Source organism: Diuraphis noxia, unplaced genomic scaffold (genome assembly GCF_037042655.1).
Source record: "Diuraphis noxia isolate RWA-SAM2 unplaced genomic scaffold, SU_Dnox_SAM2 contig0003, whole genome shotgun sequence".
In the NCBI taxonomy this organism is placed as follows: domain Eukaryota; kingdom Metazoa; phylum Arthropoda; class Insecta; order Hemiptera; family Aphididae; genus Diuraphis; species Diuraphis noxia.
Genome location: NW_028301713.1, coordinates 37892769 through 37913427, shown reverse-complemented (window position 1 = coordinate 37913427; position 20659 = coordinate 37892769). Strand labels below are relative to the sequence as shown.

Here is a 20659-nt window from a genome sequence, read left to right as displayed (position 1 = left end):
CATTCGTGTGAACCTCGTGCCGTAAACTCTCTGAACATTTTTTCTTTCAATGTGCGGTTAAAACGTTCTACAATACACGCTTTCATAGTACTATACGTAGAATACTTGTGTATGTTGTGCTTCCCCATCAACGCGTCAAATGTTGAATTGTAAAATTCTTTACCATTATCGAGCTGTAATAGTTTTGGTGAGCGTTTGAGCAGTATTTTAGACATTGCACTGGAAACTTCTTTAGCAGTTTTGGATTTTAACGCTATTGCCCAAGCATATTTCGTAAAACAGTCTATATAAAATAAAATACAATAAAACATGCAAAACACATAAAATATACTTGTACCCTTTATTTTTTTTCGAATATGGTATCATTTCGACCAAGTCGGCTTGCCATAGATCGTTTTTGCCATAAACATTAACCCTACGCCTTGTATAATTTTTTCTAGCTGGTTTGTGTAATTCGACTGAGATTTCACGTTTAGACATTTGGAATATGTTTTATTATCCCTGCTTCACGCAATTCTTCGAAAATCGAGAGTATTTCGTTTGAAACTCCTGTATTACCAGCTGCTTTTGACGCTAATAGTAACTTCAACCTTTCGACTAGCTCGTTAGGGTCGTTCCAGTATACTAAATTATGTTTTTGTAATTTGACTGACAGTCCAGCGCCCGATGGAAACAGATTTTGGATTAAATCCGTGTATTTATTCCCACCTCTTTTAATTTTTGTCCCGTCTGCTGTGAGATGGGCTGATGTTTGAATTAATATAGACTTATATGTTTTTAAATCGTTTTTGGTATACAGCTTAGGGTTTTTTGAAAATATTAAATTACCAAGTCCTTGTGTTAGTGGATATGTCGTATCTTCAATAGTTAGCGTATTATCAACGAGTTTAATTTCTTTTTTACCCAAGTGTACACTTCCATTTGATTGTATTTTAGGCCCATACGTTTTGTCTATATCGTAAGACTTATACCAGTCGTTTATTTTGAATGGATCCCCAACACTATGTTCTATGCTGTCTTCATTAACGGATGGAGCTTGAAATGTTGATGGGTCGAAACGTTGTTTCAATGGTTCGATAATCGGACTTAATGTTTCCGATACTAATGAATGAATATCGGCTTTTCCTTGTTTCAATGCTGTATACTTCCGCTTGATATTTTCTTTGGCTTTTATCAGTTCTCCGAGTACAACACCGCTATCAGCCATGACTGTGAATGAAGCATTTCCACAATAACAGCACTTTATATAACGACGAATGTGTCAAATCCATGACGATATCGACCGTTGTCACGTTCACAGTCTTTGTTTATGACGATAAACTCAAATCTCCCCAGACGCCAACACGAAGTGCAAAAGTCTTTAAACTCCGAGTATGACATGTCACCAGAGCAATGCTCATTGTATACATGCTTTAAATTAGTCTCATCTTGTTTGAATAATACAATAAAATTAGCATTATCGCGCAAAAGTTGTTTTGGCACTTTTGAATAACTCTGAGCCAGATAGAAAACATCGACTAAATTATGACGACCTCTGGAGAAGTAAGTTCTCGCAATCTTTTGGTTTTCAGTAATAATATCGTCGAAAATAAACACAGAGTTTGGTAAAGCTTTCTCAGGTTCAATAACTTGTTCGTTTTCATAGAATGTAAATAATTTTATACCATCAATATCTGATAATATATCACTTAGCATTTTATATTTAGGTTGATCCAATGTTTTTGAATATATGTATACATTGTGAAATCGTATTCCGTTTATATGCGTTAATAAGGTAAATATTAAATTAGTTTTCCCACAGTCAGAAGGGCCCACGATAAGCGCACGTATCGTATTAGGTTGAAGCGCTCCATGTCTTTGTTTCATAAACGATGTAGGAGGATCCACGTTTTCAACTGTGAGTTTTATTCCTTGTTTGATGAACTTCATTATAAATAACTGAGCAACGACGAGAATGTAATCAGTACACAATGTCACTCGCTCGAAGAAGCACCAAGAATAAGGGTGGTGGTCTGATCAACACGCTTAGAAACAAATTGCCGTTGGAAGTTCACGTGCCTGGTAAGTCCGGAATTTTAAATAATAATAATTTTTATTTTAAATAATAATAATATTTCTTTGTAGGTTATCAATACTGTGGACCTGGTACAAATTTAAAAAAACGATTAGCTCGCGGTGATAAAGGTATAAACCCACTGGACTCTGCTTGTAGAGACCACGATATTGCGTACGATCAGAGTAACTCTATCGCAGATCGTAACAAAGCCGATTATATATTAGAGCAGCGTGCCTGGGATAGATTCAAGTCAAAAGATTCCAGTCTAAAAGAAAAAGCTGTGGCTTGGGGCGTAACTACCGCCATGAAAGCAAAACGCAAAATCGGTGGCGGGTGTGGATACAAAGCAGCACTTAAAGCCACTAAAAATGTTATCAAGAAAAATGTCGGAGAAAAAAACTTGATGAAATTGACTAAAAAATGTGTAGCCGTTGCGCGAAAAACATTCAAAATTAAGAAGACCAAAGTTCCACGAACAATAAATATTCCGAAAAAAGGCGGTGTGCTACCACTCATACCGATTTTCGCCGGGTTGTCAGCTCTGGGAGCCCTGACTGGCGGCGTAGCCAACGTTGTGAAGGTCGCCAATGAGTTTAATAGAAACACTCCATCCCATTTGGGTAAAGGTTTATATCTCACGCCGTATAAAGGCAACTCGTATAAAACAGAAACACCGCATAAAAGTGGTCCAAAAGCGAAAAAGTATAGAAAGTCAAAAAACTAATTGCCACGTTACCCAGTAGAGCGTTGTACGATTACGAACTTATAAAATATGCTCGTATGATGAAATTACCTCATTTCATCGGCGTGTTTACCAGAGATAAGTTGCCTCTACGTCCTAAACATCAGGAATCAGCGATTATTAATTTGGACGCGGAAACCGGTACGGGAACGCATTGGGTAGCGTATAAAAAAATCGGAAAAAAAGTCGTATATTACGACAGCTTTGGAAATTTACCACCTCCACTAGAAGTACAAACATATTTTCACGGATGCAACATACATTTCAATTACAGCAAAGAGCAGAAATATAATACTACAAACTGTGGACACTTGTGTTTAAAATTTTTGTCATGTTCACATTAACGTTAAACGGAAACTCTAGTGATTTGTCATGCGAGATCTTTCCTCCGTTGGAAGTAGAAAATACTGCACAGATATGTCTTTTAAGCTTACAGACAAATAATTCTATACCAAACATAGAACCTGGTTGCAATACTATTGCCTTCCGTAATTTGATCAATAACAATGAGTACGTAATTATACCTACGGGGACGTATGAGTTGGATCAGTTAGAGTCTATTATACAAAAAATGATGCCCGACTATGTCAGTTTTTTTGAATTAAAAGCAAACAGCAGAACATTAAAGTGTATGATATCGTGCAGCCATGAAGTCGATTTAGGAGTCGAGAATAGCATAGCGAAATTGCTAGGATTTAGAAATGTACTATATACTACTGGTGCTACTCACGAATCTGAAAATATAGTCAACATAATGAAAATAAACTCTATAAAAGTAGAGTGTAACTTAATCACCGGCTCATTCTGTGACGGAGCACCGAGCCAGATCATACACGAGCTTTATCCTACTGTATCTGCGGGATATAAAATCGTCGAGGTACCTAGGCATCCAGTTTTCTACGGCCTCAACACGACTTCAATAACTAAAGTAAATATCGTGCTAAAAGATCAGAACGATTGTCTAATTAATCTGCGTGGTGAACCGATAACAATTCGTTTACAAATAACGCGTGGATATGGCGCTCAAATTTAATATAAAAAGAGCTTCAATCAAAAAACCTATCAGTATACCGCCTGCCGTTAAGAAGTCTACATCTAAACCGAAAAATATCAAGCTCACGAAAAATAATTTAAATTTTCTTCGTTCTTTACAATGATGGATGACTCATATTTAGACGTGACGGCCGACTATGTCGACGATTGTAAAATAACTCAAAAGAGTTACCATTCGTTCACACCGTATTCAAGCGCCGCTCTATCGTACAATGAAGAAATTAGAATTAATGTTCAAAACATGGATTCTTACACTTTGCCGTGTGAGAGTTATATTTACATCGAGGGGAAAATAAATAAACCTGCCGATGCAGTTGGTGAAGTTCGTTTTTAAAATAACGGATTGGCATTTTTATTCTCTGAGATGCGATATGAAATAAACGGGATAGAAATACAGAAATTGAAATCACCTGGAGTGTCATCATGTTTGAAAGCATACTGCTCGTATACTCCGAACGATTTGAATGCGTTAGAGAACGCGGCTTGGGACTCGGCAATGGACAGCGAAGATAATAAAAATTTTATGACCAACAATGTATTTTCTGGATGCATTCCACTAAAACATGTATTTGGGTTTTGCGAAGATTATAAGAAAATATTACTCAATTGCAATCAGCAACTGATTTTAAATCGCGCATCTACCGACCTCGATGCGATACATGTTGTGGGTACCGGAGCCACCGAAAACGTTGAGAAAAATAAGAAAATTACTATTGAACTGACTAAGGTGACTTGGAAGATGCCTATTATCAAAGTCAGTGATAAAGAAAAATTAAAGTTATTGAAAGTATTAGATTCTCGTAAAACACTGTCGTGTGCGTTCAGGACCTGGGATCTATGCGAGTATCCCGTGCTCCCTAGAAACACTTCTCATTCGTGGACTGTAAAGTCTAGCAGCTTGCTCGAAAAACCTAGATTTGTTTTGTTTGGATTACAGACAAGTAGAAAAAACAATATCGAAGTCGACGCTGGGCGATTTGATCACTGTCAACTAAAAAATCTTAAAGTACACTTAAACTCCGAGGTGTATCCATATGAAGACTTTCGAGCTGATTTTAAAAATAATACCACCAGCATACTCTACAAAGCTTATACAGACTTTCAAAAATCGTATTACGAGAGAGATTATTGTGAACCATTGTTATCAAAACATATTTTTCAAAACTATGTGCCAATCGTCGTTGTTGATTTGTCGTACCAGAATGATAACGTGAAATCATCGACCGTGGACCTACGAATAGACTTTGAAACGGACACCGTCATTCCAGAAAAGACTGCAGCTTATTGTTTAATACTACATGGTCAGATTATAACTTACAATCCGTTTAGTGGAGATGTTAGAAAATTGTAAACCTTGTAAATATTTTAGATCTAATAATTATTTTTATACCTTGTAATTAATACCTTGTTTTAAATATAAATTGTAAACCTTATTGTAAAAAAATAAATGAAAAAACTTGTTTAAGTATCACGCTTGTTTTTATTTTACACAAAAATTATTTAAACAATATTATTCAAATAATTTGCGTTTAGCGTTCCGCTTATTTAATTTTTTCGTGGGCTTGCCGCCTGTGAAGTCGAGAATAGATGGCGAGTGGTTGAAAGACGTCGGCCCGTCGTTCTCATCAACTGCGGGACTTGTAGATTCGATGTATTTATCATGCCATGGAGGGTACTGCCCACAATTCTCTAAACAGTCGAACGATGGTGTACTGATAGGCTACACAAATAATAATAATTTGTTAATATATATATATATATTTATTTTAAAAATTAAATGTTACCAATGACTGGTTTGGTACCCATGTCGCCTGTGTTAAAAATTCTTCAATTCCACGATCCTCATCAGTCCCCTAAAATAATTATTATAATTAATACTTAAATTATTTCAATATAAATAAGTTATAAATTACCCCTGCTTGTGATAGCATTGGAGACATGGCTGAGTATTGAGGTGGCGACAAGGGTGATATGAGCCTCATTTCGGATTCGGTGAATAACTATAAAATAATTATTATACGTTAAATAATTTTACAAACGATATAATTTAAAGGTTTGACTCGGGTGACGTTTCACCATTCCATCGTTGCGCCCATTGTTCAGCTAATTGAGTAGTAGCATTTATTTTGAGCTGACTGATGAAGTTCATGTCTTCTTTAGGAGTTGATCCAATTATTTTATCGTCATTTAAATTTTTGATAAAAACGATCATTTCATCGTTGTTTTTCGGTGGTGTTTTCACATTGGTGAATTCCTGGTCCAAATAATTTCCAATAACCTCAAACTGTTGTAAGACAACTGGCCGTATGATGGTTGACTTTCGAACGACCGTTTCATGAATTGACCATTCTAAATATTGCATTTTCATTAAATCTGTCCTATTTAACAATATTCGACACCCGGCTTGTCTTTTCGACTCAATCACTAGCACATTTTCTCCTTGATACGTCATGTTAGATAGCGAAATAATTTCTGTTTCCAGAAATAAATTTCGCTTGTATTTTTTAGGTTGCTCGAGTATAAACGACAATATATTTCCCATAAGTGAGAAAATACGTTTTAGAAATTCGGTAGACATATTTACATATCGTGAAGGTGTTATTATTTGCACTATAGTGTTGAAATCATCTGTAGGATCAAGACCTACATTCAAAAACTTACGGCCGGTGAAGTCTAGTGTAAAATTGCTACAGTCGTTGAGCTCTGCAGGCGGTGTTGGTGGAATATATGTAAAATTCTTCTTCTGGTAAATTGTTTCCATGTTTCTGATTGATCCAGCCATGATTAAAATAATTTTTAAACACTAAAACACACTTTTAAACGACTTGCTGCTAGAACGGATACTCAGCTACTAACGATTTTGATCGACAATATAAAGTGGGAAACATTGGTAGCGCTAGTGTCAGGCGGTGGCGGCGTCGGTGGTGGTGGTGGCGGTGGCGGTGGCGGCGGCGGCGGAGGTGGCGGTGGGATCAGGTATCAGGAGGTCGGGCGGTAGGGCGGGGATATACGTCACGTACGTACGCGACCGGCGGCGGCGGCGGAGGTGGTGGTGGGATCAGGTATCAGGAGGATCAGGGTCTGCGGGGTCAGGGTCTGCGGGGTCTGCGGGGTCAGCGGGATGCGGTGTTTGAACTCTCTTTTATATCCTACTTACATACCTTGTGTCGTTTACATTTATATTAACAGGAAAATTGTGCAATGTAAATTTACTTTGATCAGCATAGACATAGGTTTCAATAAACAAATGGTTTTGGAGATGTCTAAATGATGTTATGACCTCATTGCAGACAGTGCATTCATATTCCTTTGAATAGGTATACTTGTTAAGACTGCTTGCCAAGAACTTAAAACCATCTGTAAGACTTATAATTTATTATTGATGGACAAGATATTTATTTTTATTTCTTTATTTTTTATTCCAATTAAACATTCTATCCTGCAAAATATTTTTATAATGTGTTCGACATCAATGTGGATATAACAAGGAGGCAATTTTTCATCGTGACCGATTAATACTTTAAAACAATTATCATTATAGGCGTGTAGACTGTTACCATGACAAAAAGCTCTCGATATTGCTCCAAGTAAAGCCTTCGAAAAGTCACATACAACTTAATTTGGGCTTTTATTACCATATTTCATCCATTGTCCTAACCAATAAAAAATTGTCAACGTATCGTGCTTTTCTGATACCATTTGAGAGACTGGAAGATGTCCAATACTTGTACTCACGACTGCCTCGTACAAAAAAATATTACCAGATAATAAATGATGTACAAGTTAATTTCTTTAGTAAGCTACCTGTCGCATCAATTGAGAGTTTGCAATATTTTTTTGAAACGTCTTTATATATAATATTTTGATAATTACTCCAATAGTGAACTATAAATGGAGAGATAATTACACTATGTATTGAGCCAGAGTATTTTGAGTTGAATTGAAATTCTAAAAGAGATGCTATTGGGCATTTGTGAGTAATTCCTAATGTTTTGTTTATTGATTCCTCTTTGACTTTACGTAAGAAATGTGTATCATAAAGGTTTGGAGGAGAAAATCGACCAATCCGAAACATTTTCTCTTCTCCAATTACAAGCAAGATTAGTTTCTAAATATCTCCCTATTGTTTTTCTTTTATCACCTTTTAGTGGTCTTTTAGTAGTGTGTTGTAATTCATGGCCTTTTGTATTTTTAGTTAAAACAGATATTTTAAGTGGTTCTCCTTCAACAGGTTTATTATAACACCAACCTTTTAGAACAGCATCACAATCTTTGCATTTGCCTTGAAATGTTAAGTAATGTTTACTTCTATTTGTATCTAAATTAACGTAAGATTTTTTGTAAATTAAATTAAAAGGCAACGAATGTTAATTTATAAATCTGTAATTAATTATTACATCGACCCAAGCGTTTAGCTTTAACACCATGTATTTCCTTTTTTTGTTATTATTTTTATAAAAAGTGATTTCTGGATAAATTGTTCTAAATTCATCATACGGTAAATCAAACTTGAAAACCATTTTTTCTGAACACATAGATGACAGAGATTCATTAAAATCGTCATCCGATGACATTGAAGAGTTGAAGTTAGGATTCAGATCGAAACAAAGAAAAGTTTTAATTTATTTTGCCATTCATATCTTTTGTGATAAATATCTAAATATATGCTGATGGGGTTTTTTTTCCTCCAACTGCAAATAAAAGATCTTTCCAGACATCCGCAGTAGATGATTTTTAGTCACCATTTTCATTAAAAAAATCATGTTTTTTGCTTTCAAGAATTTCAAAAAATTTGTTTATATCAACCAAAGGTTTTCTTCCTATTTTATTTACAACCTAAAAAGAAATAGATTTTCATATATTACAAAGCCAAAAATCTGTGTAAAACAAAACAAAACGGGAATACGTGTATAGCTTATATTCGAAAGACCATAATACAGCTCAATTTCGACAACATGTACATATTTAGTTATTTGTACATAAGTTTTTTTAATGTCGTTATACACGTTATTTTGAGTATATATTTTGTAAAATCGTAGACTAATTTTCAATGTTTGCGGACTAATATTTTAACAAATCATAAAAAAAAACTTTATAAAAAATTTAAAAATTTACCCAATTCATTTTAGATCCTAAGCGGAGCGATGAATGTATTGATTTGACCATGATGTGTGTTTTTATTTTTTATTTTATTTTATTAGGTTCTGAACGGAGAGATGAATGTATTGATTTTACAATGACGTGTGTTTTTTTTTTGTGTGTGTACAGCATAACTAGTCGAAATAATGCTTCAATTTCAAACGTTGGGGGTGGTTTCCGATGTAAAATTTAATATCCTTGGTGCATTATAGAGGTCAAAACTGCATATTTTACGCACAATCAATTTTCGATAAAATCAATTTTGGTTTTTGATGTAACTTTAAAACAAATGACTAAAGATACATAAAATTTTCACCGAATGTTTATATAAGTATATTCTATCCACCATACATTTTTCAAAAAATTTTGACTTAAGTCTAACTATTCATAGGCATTTGAAATTTTCGATCATTATTAGTTTTTTTTAAATTAATATCGATAAAAATTTATTTGTTAGCCAGAAAAGCTTGAAAATTTAATACAAGGCTCTTAACATATTATTACAATAGAAGTTGAAAAATAAAAGAAATATATAGTCACAATTTTTTTTTTAAGCATTCAAAGTTTGAGTTTTGACAACATATTAGGTAAAAATGACGAAAATTCACAAATTATTTTAAGCTAGAAATTCATAAAAAATTTTCTTTTTTTTAATCTAAGATTTGAAAATTTAATACAAGATTCCAAACAAGTTTGTCAATCTTTATCACAAAAAAAATATCCACCGGAAATTCAAATTAAATTTTTATGAGCAAATGAAATCTACATTTTTACAACATTAGATTTTCACTGGATTTCACATTTAGCGATTTTCTCATTTTGGTGTAACTCTAAAAAAAAATGACCGCAGATACTTGAAATAAATTTTAACTGAATGTTATGCATTCTTTATATTTGATACAATTTTCAAAATAGTTAGATTTGTTTTTTAAGTTGTTTACTGATATTTTAATTTTTCAACTTTTAGATTCTGAACGAAGTGATTAAGTGATGAATGTATTGATTGTACAATGATGTCTGTTTTTTTTCTGTTTGTTTTTGTGTCTGTGTACAGCATAACTAGTCGAAATAATGCTTCAATTTCAAACTTTGGGGGTGGTTTACGATGTAAAAGTGAATATGCTTGGTGCATTATACAGGTTAAAAGGAAACATTTTCCAACAGTTTTCAAAAAAATCGAGAAAAACAAAACAAAATGGACAGAAAAACAGGAATTTTTAAGCAAAACCAGTTTACGGCCAAATCGAATTTTTATGTGGTTGTAATTAAAAAACTAATCACTGTAAATACTTGAAATTTTCACCAAATGTTTATATTAGTGTTATCTACTCGTATATAAAGTTTAGTTTTCAAAAATTGACTTTTTTTGAGTTATTTATAAACAACTGAAATTTTCGATTTTTATGAGAATATTTTTTGTGAAGTGTTCGTAAAAATATTTTGGATGACCAAAAAAACTTGAAAATTTAATACAAGGTTTCTTATGAGTTGTTCTTATTGTAGCTAAAAAAAAATTAAAAATTGTTAATCACAATTTTTTTATAAGCGTTTATAGTTCAAATGTTTACGAAATCTGTCGAAAACGCGAAAATGTGCAAGTAATTTTGAAGTTGAAAAATCATAAAATTTTTTGTGTTTATAACTAAGGATTAAAAATACAACGTTAAGTTTTCCTTGAAGGAAACTTCAAGTAGCTATAGAGAAAACTCGAAACATCATTATAGAACAAATTTTAAGTGCGTTTGAATTTTAAATTTTTACGAAATAGCGTAACGATAACGATTTATCCTCAAACGATCAAACGATTTTAAATATTTGTTATTTAAAAAAAAATATCAGTCGTAGATACTTGAAAATTTTACCAGTTATTAAGATTGGCATTTTCTTTTTATGATTTAATTTTCAAAATATTTTGATTTTTTTTTTGAGATATTTATAGACAACTGAAATTTTAAATTTTTCTGAAAATTTTTTTTTGAAGTGGGGATATAATTTTTTTGACCCTATCATAAAATACTTGAAAATTTAATACAAAGATTCTCATAAGTTATTCTTATAGTGATTAAAAAATTAGAATAATATATAGGCACAATTTTTTTTATAAGCGTTTATAGTTCAAATTCTTACGAAATCTGTCGAAAACGCGAAAATTTGCAAGTAATTTTGAAGTTGAAAAATCATAAAATTGTTGATATTTATATCAAAGGTTAAAAAGTTCAACAACAAGTTTTCAATAAGTTTTGCTTCAAATAGCTATAGAGAAAATTTGAAGTGTCAATATAGGAAAAATGTTTTGAGCGTTTGAGTTTTAAATTTTTATGAAATCGCGTAATGATAACGATTTATCCTCAAACCAGGTATTCGTATATCTATGATAATATAAGATATTATGAATTATGATAACTACATGATGTCATGATAACTACACTAATTGATTAACCATGCCTTATGCAAAATGCGTCTTAATTGAAAAATAAAATATTTGTTTCAAAATAGAATATATTATGACAATATTTAAATATAATATATTATCCTAGACTGACAAATCATCTCCGTTCAGAATCGTTTTTCGTATACAATGATACTTATCATTGCATTCAAATTTAACCTACCCTAGTCAGAGGTCCACCCCACCCCCTAATGTCCACTTGCCCGCTTTTTTTTTTCTATAAATATCGATAAAAATTTATTTGTTGGGTAGAAAAGCTTGAAAATTTAATACAAGGCTCCTAAAATATTTTTACAATAGCAGTTGAAAAATAAAAGAAATACAGTCACAATTTTTTTTTCAGGCATTCAAATTTTAATTTTGGCAATATACGTAAAAATCACGAACATTCGCAAATTATTTTAAGCTAGAAAATTCTTAAAAAATTTTCTTTTTAATTCTAAGATTTGAAAATTTTTAATAATCTATAAATATATCTTAGACAGATAAACCGTTTCTGCTCAGAATCGTTTTTCGTATACAATGTTATAATATCATTGGATTCAAATTTAATTCCATCCATTACTGTAACCCACTTGTAACCTACTGTACAGCAGAGTGACATCCACGACTTACCCGCTTTTTTTATATTAAATCAATATTTTTTTTCATCAAATATAAATTTTTTTCTTCAGTATAGATAATAATAAATAAATATATTTAAAAATATTGAACACCAAATAAGTTATTCCATATATCAGAACATCGTGACATCTTGTATTTATTAAAGTTAAAATGTTTTAAAGTATTGTAATTCACTTACCAAAGTTGATTATGAAGTCGATTGAGTTGATGAATTGAACAATTTAAAATTTTAAACACTTTACACAGCACAAAGAGTACGACACATTAAAAACTCATAATTCCAATTACCTACTGCATAAAAATATTCGTACGAACTGTTCGCAACGAAGGAAATTACGGGAATGAAAAAAATCTGAAATTTGTCTTAAATATCCTCAAATATACCTTTATTATTTTGTTCATGTTTAATGTTCATAATTTTATTTAGTATATACATATTGATATACAACAATCGTATTCGATTGGCTATACGATATTGCCATCATGAGTTCCAGCGAATACAATAGTCCTGCCGAACTGGTCAAAAAATACGAACCTTTGATCAGTACCTTTCTATGTATTGTATACGGTACTTTGTGTATGGTATTTACAATTACGTATTATCGGTGTTCTTAGACAGGTTCAGATAAGAACTAGTTTGCTAGTCTGATGTGCAGTGACAGTCCTACCTATGTTATAGTCTATGAATAACCTTATTTTATTTTTAAATTCTTTAAGGGGCTGCTACACCGGCATTGTACCTATCTGAAGAAAAATGATTAGTGTATTTAATTTTATTACCTTTACATTGTTAATAATTATGTTTCTGTTATAAATAATGTAATTTTGACAATTTTTAGTAAAATTTAAATTTCAAATTCTCATATATTATAAAATTTCGTCAATATTTAAACTTCAAACACAAATAAATTGCACGTATTTATTTTAATAATTTTTTAATGACTTTACCTAAGACAAACTTATGCAGATTGTTATAGAATCTCCAGAATCTAAATGAAAATTTGACAAAGCAAAAAAAAAAAATGTATCAATAAAATAAACTACCTATTTCGAATCCCTTTAAATATCTTAAGAGGACGCCACACACCCGAAATATTTTACCGAAAATACGTTTCACGCGGGATCAGTGTTTGAAGCGTGTGGTAATAGTATGAACACCAAATTTTCACACTATATAGATCAGAAGTTTATCTGTGTCATAGCGTCGTTTTTATTTTAAAAACTTGACTCAATATCTTGAAATTTAATTTTGAAAAACATAAAAAAAAAAACAAATTTTCAAAACCTTTTTAAGGTAGAACTAATTAAGATATCGGAAAAAAAACGACGCTATGACACAGATAAACTTCTGATTTATACAGTGTGAAAATTTGGTGTTCGTACTATTACCATACGCCTCAAACACTGATCCCGCGTGAAATGTGTTTTTCTTTTTTTCTTTGAACATTTAAAAAAACCCGTAGTTTTCGTCGTCTACAGCAGTGTTGCAACAACCCGTGGCGTTTCGGTGAACAAGATTTTTCCCCCACCATACATACATGATCATATCGTTATCGGCCCGGTGCCCGACGTCTGGGCTTCCGTCGTTGATTCTAAGAATAACCAGATTAATAATAATAATAACAGAATTATTGATATAGACAAATTCTATAAACGAACATTAGGTATAGTGTTTGACATCAGATAATCAAAAACCGTTCCAGTCTGTCTTTAGCATATCGTATAAGTATTGAGGTTTGTGAATTTGTGATTTTGATTTGTGTTTTTTTTTTTTTTCAAAAGACAATTTTATTATTATTATAATATTTGCGATGTCTCCCCCCCAAAAAAAATAGAACCATAAAAAGATTTACGGGAAGAGTAACATTAAGTACTCGTATGAAAAAAGTTCGTGGGGGCAATCAACAAAACCTACAGTAAGTATATAATATTATAAATTATAATATATATTATATAGTATAGTATATTATACTATAGGTACCAATAATAAATATCTAATGTATTAAAAAAAAAAAAAAATAGTGATTTATTTTATGTAAAATTAAGTAGGTAAAGTATTTACTTTTAATGATTGTAAATGGCAAGTAGGGCTAGAGTGAACCTCAGTCATATAGTAAGCCACTGTAATAATGTATGTGTTCAATTTGAATGCAATGATTCCTATAATTTATACATGAAAAACGATTTTGAATGGAGATGATTTGTCAGTCTATCTTTGTCAAATAAATGAAATATCCTAGGCTCTATAAGATATTTTATTATTTATTTTATATTATCTAAAACCGTTTGATAGTAAATCGTTATGTTACACATACATTTTTAATTTTAGACGTTCGTAAAAGCTTGTTAATTGACTTACTCTCAATTTTTTTCAAAATTATTGTAAGCTAAACTTATGGACAACCTTGCGCGTTAAATTTTCGATTCTTAGCTATGAATAAAAAAAAAATCATACATTTTTAACTACAAAACAATTTGCAAATATTTGTGATTTTGACGAATTTTGTCAATATTTGAACTTCTAAAAAATACTTCTTCATAAGAAAAAAAATTGTGCATAATATGTATTTTGATAATTTTTGGATCACTTGTAACAAACTTGTGATAAACTTATGTAAAACCTTATATAAGATTTTCAAGTATTTAACTCGGCCAAAAATGTTAATCGACATTTAAAAAAAAAAAAAAACAAAACAATCGAATATTTCAAGTGCCTATAAATAGCTGAAAAATTAACGAAATATTTTGAAAAAACAAATTATGTAAAGAAAATGTCTACAAGTGGAAGTTTCTATTTCTACTACTTTATACTTTAACTAACTATCTGTATGGCGAAAATCGATTTTAGTATGTGACCTACCAAGACGATTACCTAATCTAATACCTATGATGTTTTATATAGACGGTTAGTCAGCCAACCAATGATATACTAAGTATATTTGATAATATTATTGTGTATAAAGTGGAAACTTAAAACGCTCATAAAAACTTGATTTGAGTTGGTATTAGATTTTTTTTGATAGTGGTAGGCAATAATATTATGAGAAACCTTGTGTTATACTTTCAAATCTTCCTAATTTTTAGATTCTGAAAGCAGTGATGAATGTATTGATTTTACAATGTTTTTTTTTTGTGTCTGTGTACACTGTGTTAGAGCTGGCGGTATTTACGGTATACCGGTGAGTCACCGGTATTTGGAACTACCGGTATTTGAATATTCCGGTATACCGGTATTTTTCGGTACGGCGAGTAAAGATACGGTATTTATCGAATGTACGGTATTTACCGAAGAGATGGTATTTACCGAAAAATACCGAATTACCGGTATGTAAATACATACCGAATACCGGTGAGTGAATTTCACATACCACCAGCTCTACCTCAACGTATTAACGAAGTTTGAGACTATACACGGAACACGGCGATAATATACGATATTTATATGATCTAACAAAATACATGTAGTATTTACTGAATGTATACTGTATTTACCGAAGAGACGGTATAAACCAAAAATACGGTATTTATCGAATGTACGGTATTTACCGAAGATATGGTAATTATCGAAGAGACGGTATATACCGAAGGAACGGTATTTACCGAAGAGACGGTATTTACAGAAAAATACCGAATTACCGGTATACCGATAGAAACCGGTATGTAAATACATACCGAATACCGGTGAGTGAATTTCACATACCGCCAGCTCTATACACTGTGTACAGCATAACCAGTCGAAATAATGCTTCAATTTCAAACTTAGGGGGTGGTATCTGATGTAAAAGTGAATATCCTTGGTGCATTATACAGGTCAAAAGTTAACATTTTCAAACAATTTTTAAAAAAATCGAGAAAAACAAAAAAAAAACTGGAATTTTTACGCAAAACCAGTTTTCGACCAAATCGATTTTTTCATAATATGGTTGTAATTCAAAAACTAATCAATGTAAATACTTGAAATATTCACCAAATGTTTATGTTAGTGTTATATATATACAGTTTAGTTTTCAAAAATTTTTGACTTTTTTTGAGTTATTTATAGACCACTGAAATTTTCGATTTTTATGAGAATCTTTAGAAAGTTTAATACAAGGTTCCTTATGAGTTTTTCTTATTGTAACAAAAAGTCATTAAATAAATTACATTACATTTTATTATATTCAGATGGTTTGGTTGGAGAAAATGGAATCCTAGAAATAAAATGTCCATTTGTGGCAATAAGTACCTTTAACGCCGTTGACGCTGTGAATAATAAACTAGTAAGTATTTTTGTGTAGGTCGTAATTTAATTAGTATTGTATTAAAAAGCCAATATTTGTTGCGTGATACGTTTGCACACAATATTTTCAACACTTCTTTCATTTGTTGTCAACACACATTTTTAATTCTGCTTGTCAAGCATTTAAAAACAAATCACACGTAAGAATGCACCATACTTAAATAGCTTGCTCAACTTATTTCTACCATAATGGCAATCTTTTCAAACATTGCTCATTTTTTAGGTTATGTTTGACTAACAAATGTTTGGTTTTAGCACTAATTTCAAAAATGCTACCATTGACCTAACCTAACCAATTGTACACTAAATAATGGTGTTATAGCGGAAATTAGTGCTCGAATTTTTCCGCTAACTTCACGCACCTTAACAGCTTTTCAATTTTTTAAAAAAAAACTACGATTAGGTACCATGGTATAAATAAATAAAAATAATTAATAATTTGTTCAAATATAATTAATTCGCACTGTCAAATGTAGTTTATATTTACTTAGATTCTCATTAAAATATTTCATTCCTTCTCAATTTTATATTCATAACAAACTACCTATTATACGAAGTCATAAAATAATTCCAGCATATTATCAAGAACTGCTATTGGGTGTATTATAGGTACATTATAGTACTATAGACACCTATATAGTTCGTCGCAGTATTTTGAAAACAAAAACTGATTGGTAACACAAAAAAAATGATAGTAACTCGAAAAATTGCAGGCATTTGGCTTTTAAGCCGTCCGAGAGATGCTGGAGTATAATATATTATTTTCTCGAAACGACAGATTCTTGTAGAAATGACGTGCATCTTCGGATAACGTAATGAATAATGACTGTGCAAGTATAAAACGGTATTAAAACGGAGCGAAATTAAAACGTTCGTTACGCAGCGGTATTTCGTTTATTAAAGTGTAATGTAATATAATATAACACGCTGCGTGTGGAATTCTGTGTACGATTTGCATAATATTGCGAGCGCACAGCCCAAACAAGCGGTTAAGGATGGAAAAATAAATTGAAATTTATACGAACCGAATGACAACACTGCGACTATATATGTTTAAAATATAGGTATGTAGTTTTGACCGGGTGGAAATAAAATATGTTGAAATTCGTAAATAATATTATTATATTTTGTGTGACCGACATTTAATTTAATATATTTTTATTGTTATAGCTAAACGTTGTGTAAATGTACATGATATGAAGCAGAATTGAAAGTCAGATGGCGTTTTTACGACGCTAAAGCTGACATGATTACAGGCGGGTACTATAATAATTGTTGGATCTTGACAAATAAAAATATTTATACAATTATATTTTTATATTTTTATTTTATCATATTATATACTTAAAGTATTTATGTTATACAATTATAATATATTACAGCAGTGAAAACGTAAAATGAGCGATTTGTCTACACGTCAACAATTTTCGATTTATACATTATAATTACTTTAAGGAAGAATGCATATTATAGCCAAGGAATTTATTATTTTTACTTTTTACTTTTATGAATATAAATAATCGTCGAATACCGTTGTAATAAAATAAAGGTAAATTAATACAATTTTAGGGTCACCAATTTATTCAGGTGATATATTTTGTTTAATATTATATAGTACCTATGTTTAATGTGTTAAGTTATAGTTTTTATAAGTTTCAGACTTACGGTGTGACGGATTAGGTAGTACACAGCTGATCGCATTATGCCTGATATATATAGTGAATATCAGTGTTTGCCAAGCTAATCCTACGAATTCCAATAGCTTAGTAAAAGTAATTGTGCACCCCGTAATCAGGGCTTGAAACCGAACATTTTTTCTTTCAATTTTAGTTTCAAATGTCGGTGTTTACTTTTTGAGGATTCGATTTCGGGTTTTACAATGGTATTTATTGTTTCTGATTTCAATTTCAGTTTTGATTACCGGTATCGATGTTTTTCAATACCGTTTTCAGTATCGATATCGATTTTGGGTTTTAACCGGTTTTAAATGGTACTCAAAATCGGTATCCGATATCGGCTTCAAGCCCTGTACCCTTGATCGTAATAAAAATAACCTAACCTAACAATAATAAATAATAATAAATCACGGACCCCTTTCAGTATACATATGTAGACCCAAGAACACAGTTTGGGAAACATACGTATGTGTACAGTGTACCTAATGTGTATAGTATACTTATAGTGTATTAGTGTTCATTGTGTAGAGTAAAATATATGCCCCCTCCCATGCGAATTCTGTGGTGTTTTATTAACTATAAAACACATAATAACTGAATATCTCAAATACGAACTACGAACATCATCAAATCATCGGGCTAGATAGTAGCATGGACGTTACACTGGGACCCGAGGACCGAGGGACCGAGGAGAATCGAAAGATGATACAATTTTTAAAAGCAACAGGCCTCTATAATTTAATTTAAAAATATGTAAACTATCTGTATGTACATACTATAACCTCTTTTTTTTATCTTTGATTTTGAAAAAAACAAAATATTTATATTTAATTTATTAAAATTGCAAATACCTACCATCAGGGATCGAAACCGTTTCATATTTTAACGGTTTCGGTTTCGGTTTTTGAGAATGGTTTTCTAAATTTTCTGGTTTTGGTTTAGGTTTTAAGATCAGTTTTTCAAACTTTTTGGTTTTGGTTTCGGTTTCAAAAAAGGTTTTTAAAAAAATTTATCGGTTTCAAGAACGGTTTTTGAAAATGTTTGGTTTTGGTTTTTGGAACGGTGTTTTAAATTTTTATTATATTTTCCTAGATCTAAAAACCATTGACCCAATTTTTATTATCTATCTATTAACTATTAAGGGCTGAGCCTATAGCCCTAAAAATTAAAATATAGGTATCCAATTTGTACACTTTGTGTAGAATGTACATACAATATGCCAAGTTATGATCAACAGAACTAATTTCGTGTTCTCAACAACGTTGGTAGTAGGTACCTACCTACCTGCTTTTGCATACAACATATTATAGAGATCATTATTCGATTACATTATATTAATATTTAATTGTGTAATTCACAATAATATTGCATTATATTACAGACTACAGTATAATAAATCTCATGATAATATGTCATGTTAAATCTCATCTCATGTTATGCTTATGATATTTGAACAAAATATTAAATTTAAATTTAAATGGATAGTTGCTAAAAAAGGTTATTGGAGTATTGACAATTCCGTTATTTAAAAAGGTATAAATACACGTTTAACACACATTTTTAATCCAAGAGATTGTTAGAAATTTACATATTTCTATTTTTTAATAACATGTGTCGTTTTTATTACCAATACTCAATAGGCAATCGCAATAACATTACAATTAATATAATATAACAACAATGCAGATTACTGATTAGTGATTACAAACATGTATAACCGCATAGGGGCGGACAAAATAATAGTAGTTATATTATATTTTAATTTAGAACCAATACAATAAGTATAGGAATAATATAAAATATAAATAGAACACTATTCGTATTACCAATAGATATTAATATTTCGTAATACTGATTAATGATTACCTAAGAGCATCGGGATTTTTATTAATAAATTCCAACATTATATTATTTTCTTCGAATGAAAATACTCGTTTTAACTAGAATTATAAATAATATAATTAACTTTATAAAATTTGAAGAAACCGATATTGATTTTAAATTTTAATCGGTTTTTCAAGAACTGACCAAGAACGGTTTTTCAATTCTATGGTTTCGGTTTGGGTTTAATAAACGGTTTTTTAAAGGCCTCGGGTTTCAGTTATGGATTTTTAACCGGTGTTTTAAAGCTTTTGGTGGCGGTTCCGGTTCCGGTGTTCAATAATGAAAAAAACCGCGGTTCTAACCAGTTTTAACCGGTTTTTGAAAAACTGGTTTCGATCCCTGCCTACCATACTTAAATTGTAACTAATGGCCATAGCGCCCATATAGCTGCTGAGTTTTTATTTGATCAATAAAAAAAATTCATATTTATAAAAAAAAACTAGGGATAATGCACCCTTCGATTGTTATCATCTCTATTATGTCGTCAATGAATGTGCTGTTCTATTCGTTAGGTATATATTATATTCTACTTATAAGAAAATGACTAATTGTATGTTCCTTCTATAACAATTAATTTCCAAAATCACCAATTGAACATTTAAATATGCATCCCACCGTTCAAAATAAATAATATTGTTAATTGAGAATGACGAAATTCATAGGTAAACGTTTTTAATAATGAAATATAAAAATATTGCTTGCTATAAATGCTTCACTTTATTAGTACTATTGGAAATTATTTTATCGAAGTTATAAC

At 31.1% G+C, this 20659-nt stretch overlaps 3 protein-coding genes across 3 annotated transcripts; 2 read left to right on the top strand and 1 right to left on the bottom strand.

Moving 5' to 3' along the window:
• Positions 1 to 1970: 1970 nt before the first annotated feature.
• Positions 1971 to 2780, top strand: LOC149057312 (uncharacterized). Its single transcript, XM_089223376.1, has 2 exons — positions 1971 to 2061; positions 2125 to 2780. The coding sequence occupies exons 1-2, from the start codon at positions 1971 to 1973 to the stop codon at positions 2778 to 2780; spliced, it is 747 nt and encodes a 248-aa protein (XP_089079502.1).
• Positions 2781 to 4215: 1435 nt separating this feature from the next.
• Positions 4216 to 5202, top strand: LOC149057311 (uncharacterized). The gene has a single exon (XM_089223375.1). The coding sequence runs from the start codon at positions 4216 to 4218 to the stop codon at positions 5200 to 5202; it is 987 nt and encodes a 328-aa protein (XP_089079501.1).
• A 159-nt stretch (positions 5203 to 5361) lies between these two features.
• On the bottom strand, positions 5362 to 6685 carry LOC149057310 (uncharacterized). Its single transcript, XM_089222996.1, has 4 exons — positions 5918 to 6685; positions 5765 to 5852; positions 5636 to 5704; positions 5362 to 5571 (listed from the first exon to the last, which is right to left on the bottom strand). Exons 1-4 carry the CDS (start codon positions 6631 to 6633, stop codon positions 5362 to 5364), a joined length of 1083 nt encoding a protein of 360 aa, XP_089079122.1. The 5' UTR covers positions 6634 to 6685.
• Between the last annotated feature and the right edge of the window lie 13974 nt (positions 6686 to 20659).

Coding starts and splice junctions, on each gene's coding strand:
- LOC149057312 (XM_089223376.1), top strand. CDS start 1,971: ATGTCACTCGCTCGAAGAAGCACCAAGAATAAGGGTGGTGGTCTGATC. Junction 2,062..2,124: donor GTTGGAAGTTCACGTGCCTG/GTAAGTCCGGAA, acceptor ATTTCTTTGTAG/GTTATCAATACTGTGGACCT.
- LOC149057311 (XM_089223375.1), top strand. CDS start 4,216: ATGCGATATGAAATAAACGGGATAGAAATACAGAAATTGAAATCACCT.
- LOC149057310 (XM_089222996.1), bottom strand. CDS start 6,633: ATGGCTGGATCAATCAGAAACATGGAAACAATTTACCAGAAGAAGAAT. Junction 5,853..5,917: donor CGATGGAATGGTGAAACGTC/ACCCGAGTCAAA, acceptor AATTATTTTATA/GTTATTCACCGAATCCGAAA. Junction 5,572..5,635: donor GGGTACCAAACCAGTCATTG/GTAACATTTAAT, acceptor TTATTTGTGTAG/CCTATCAGTACACCATCGTT.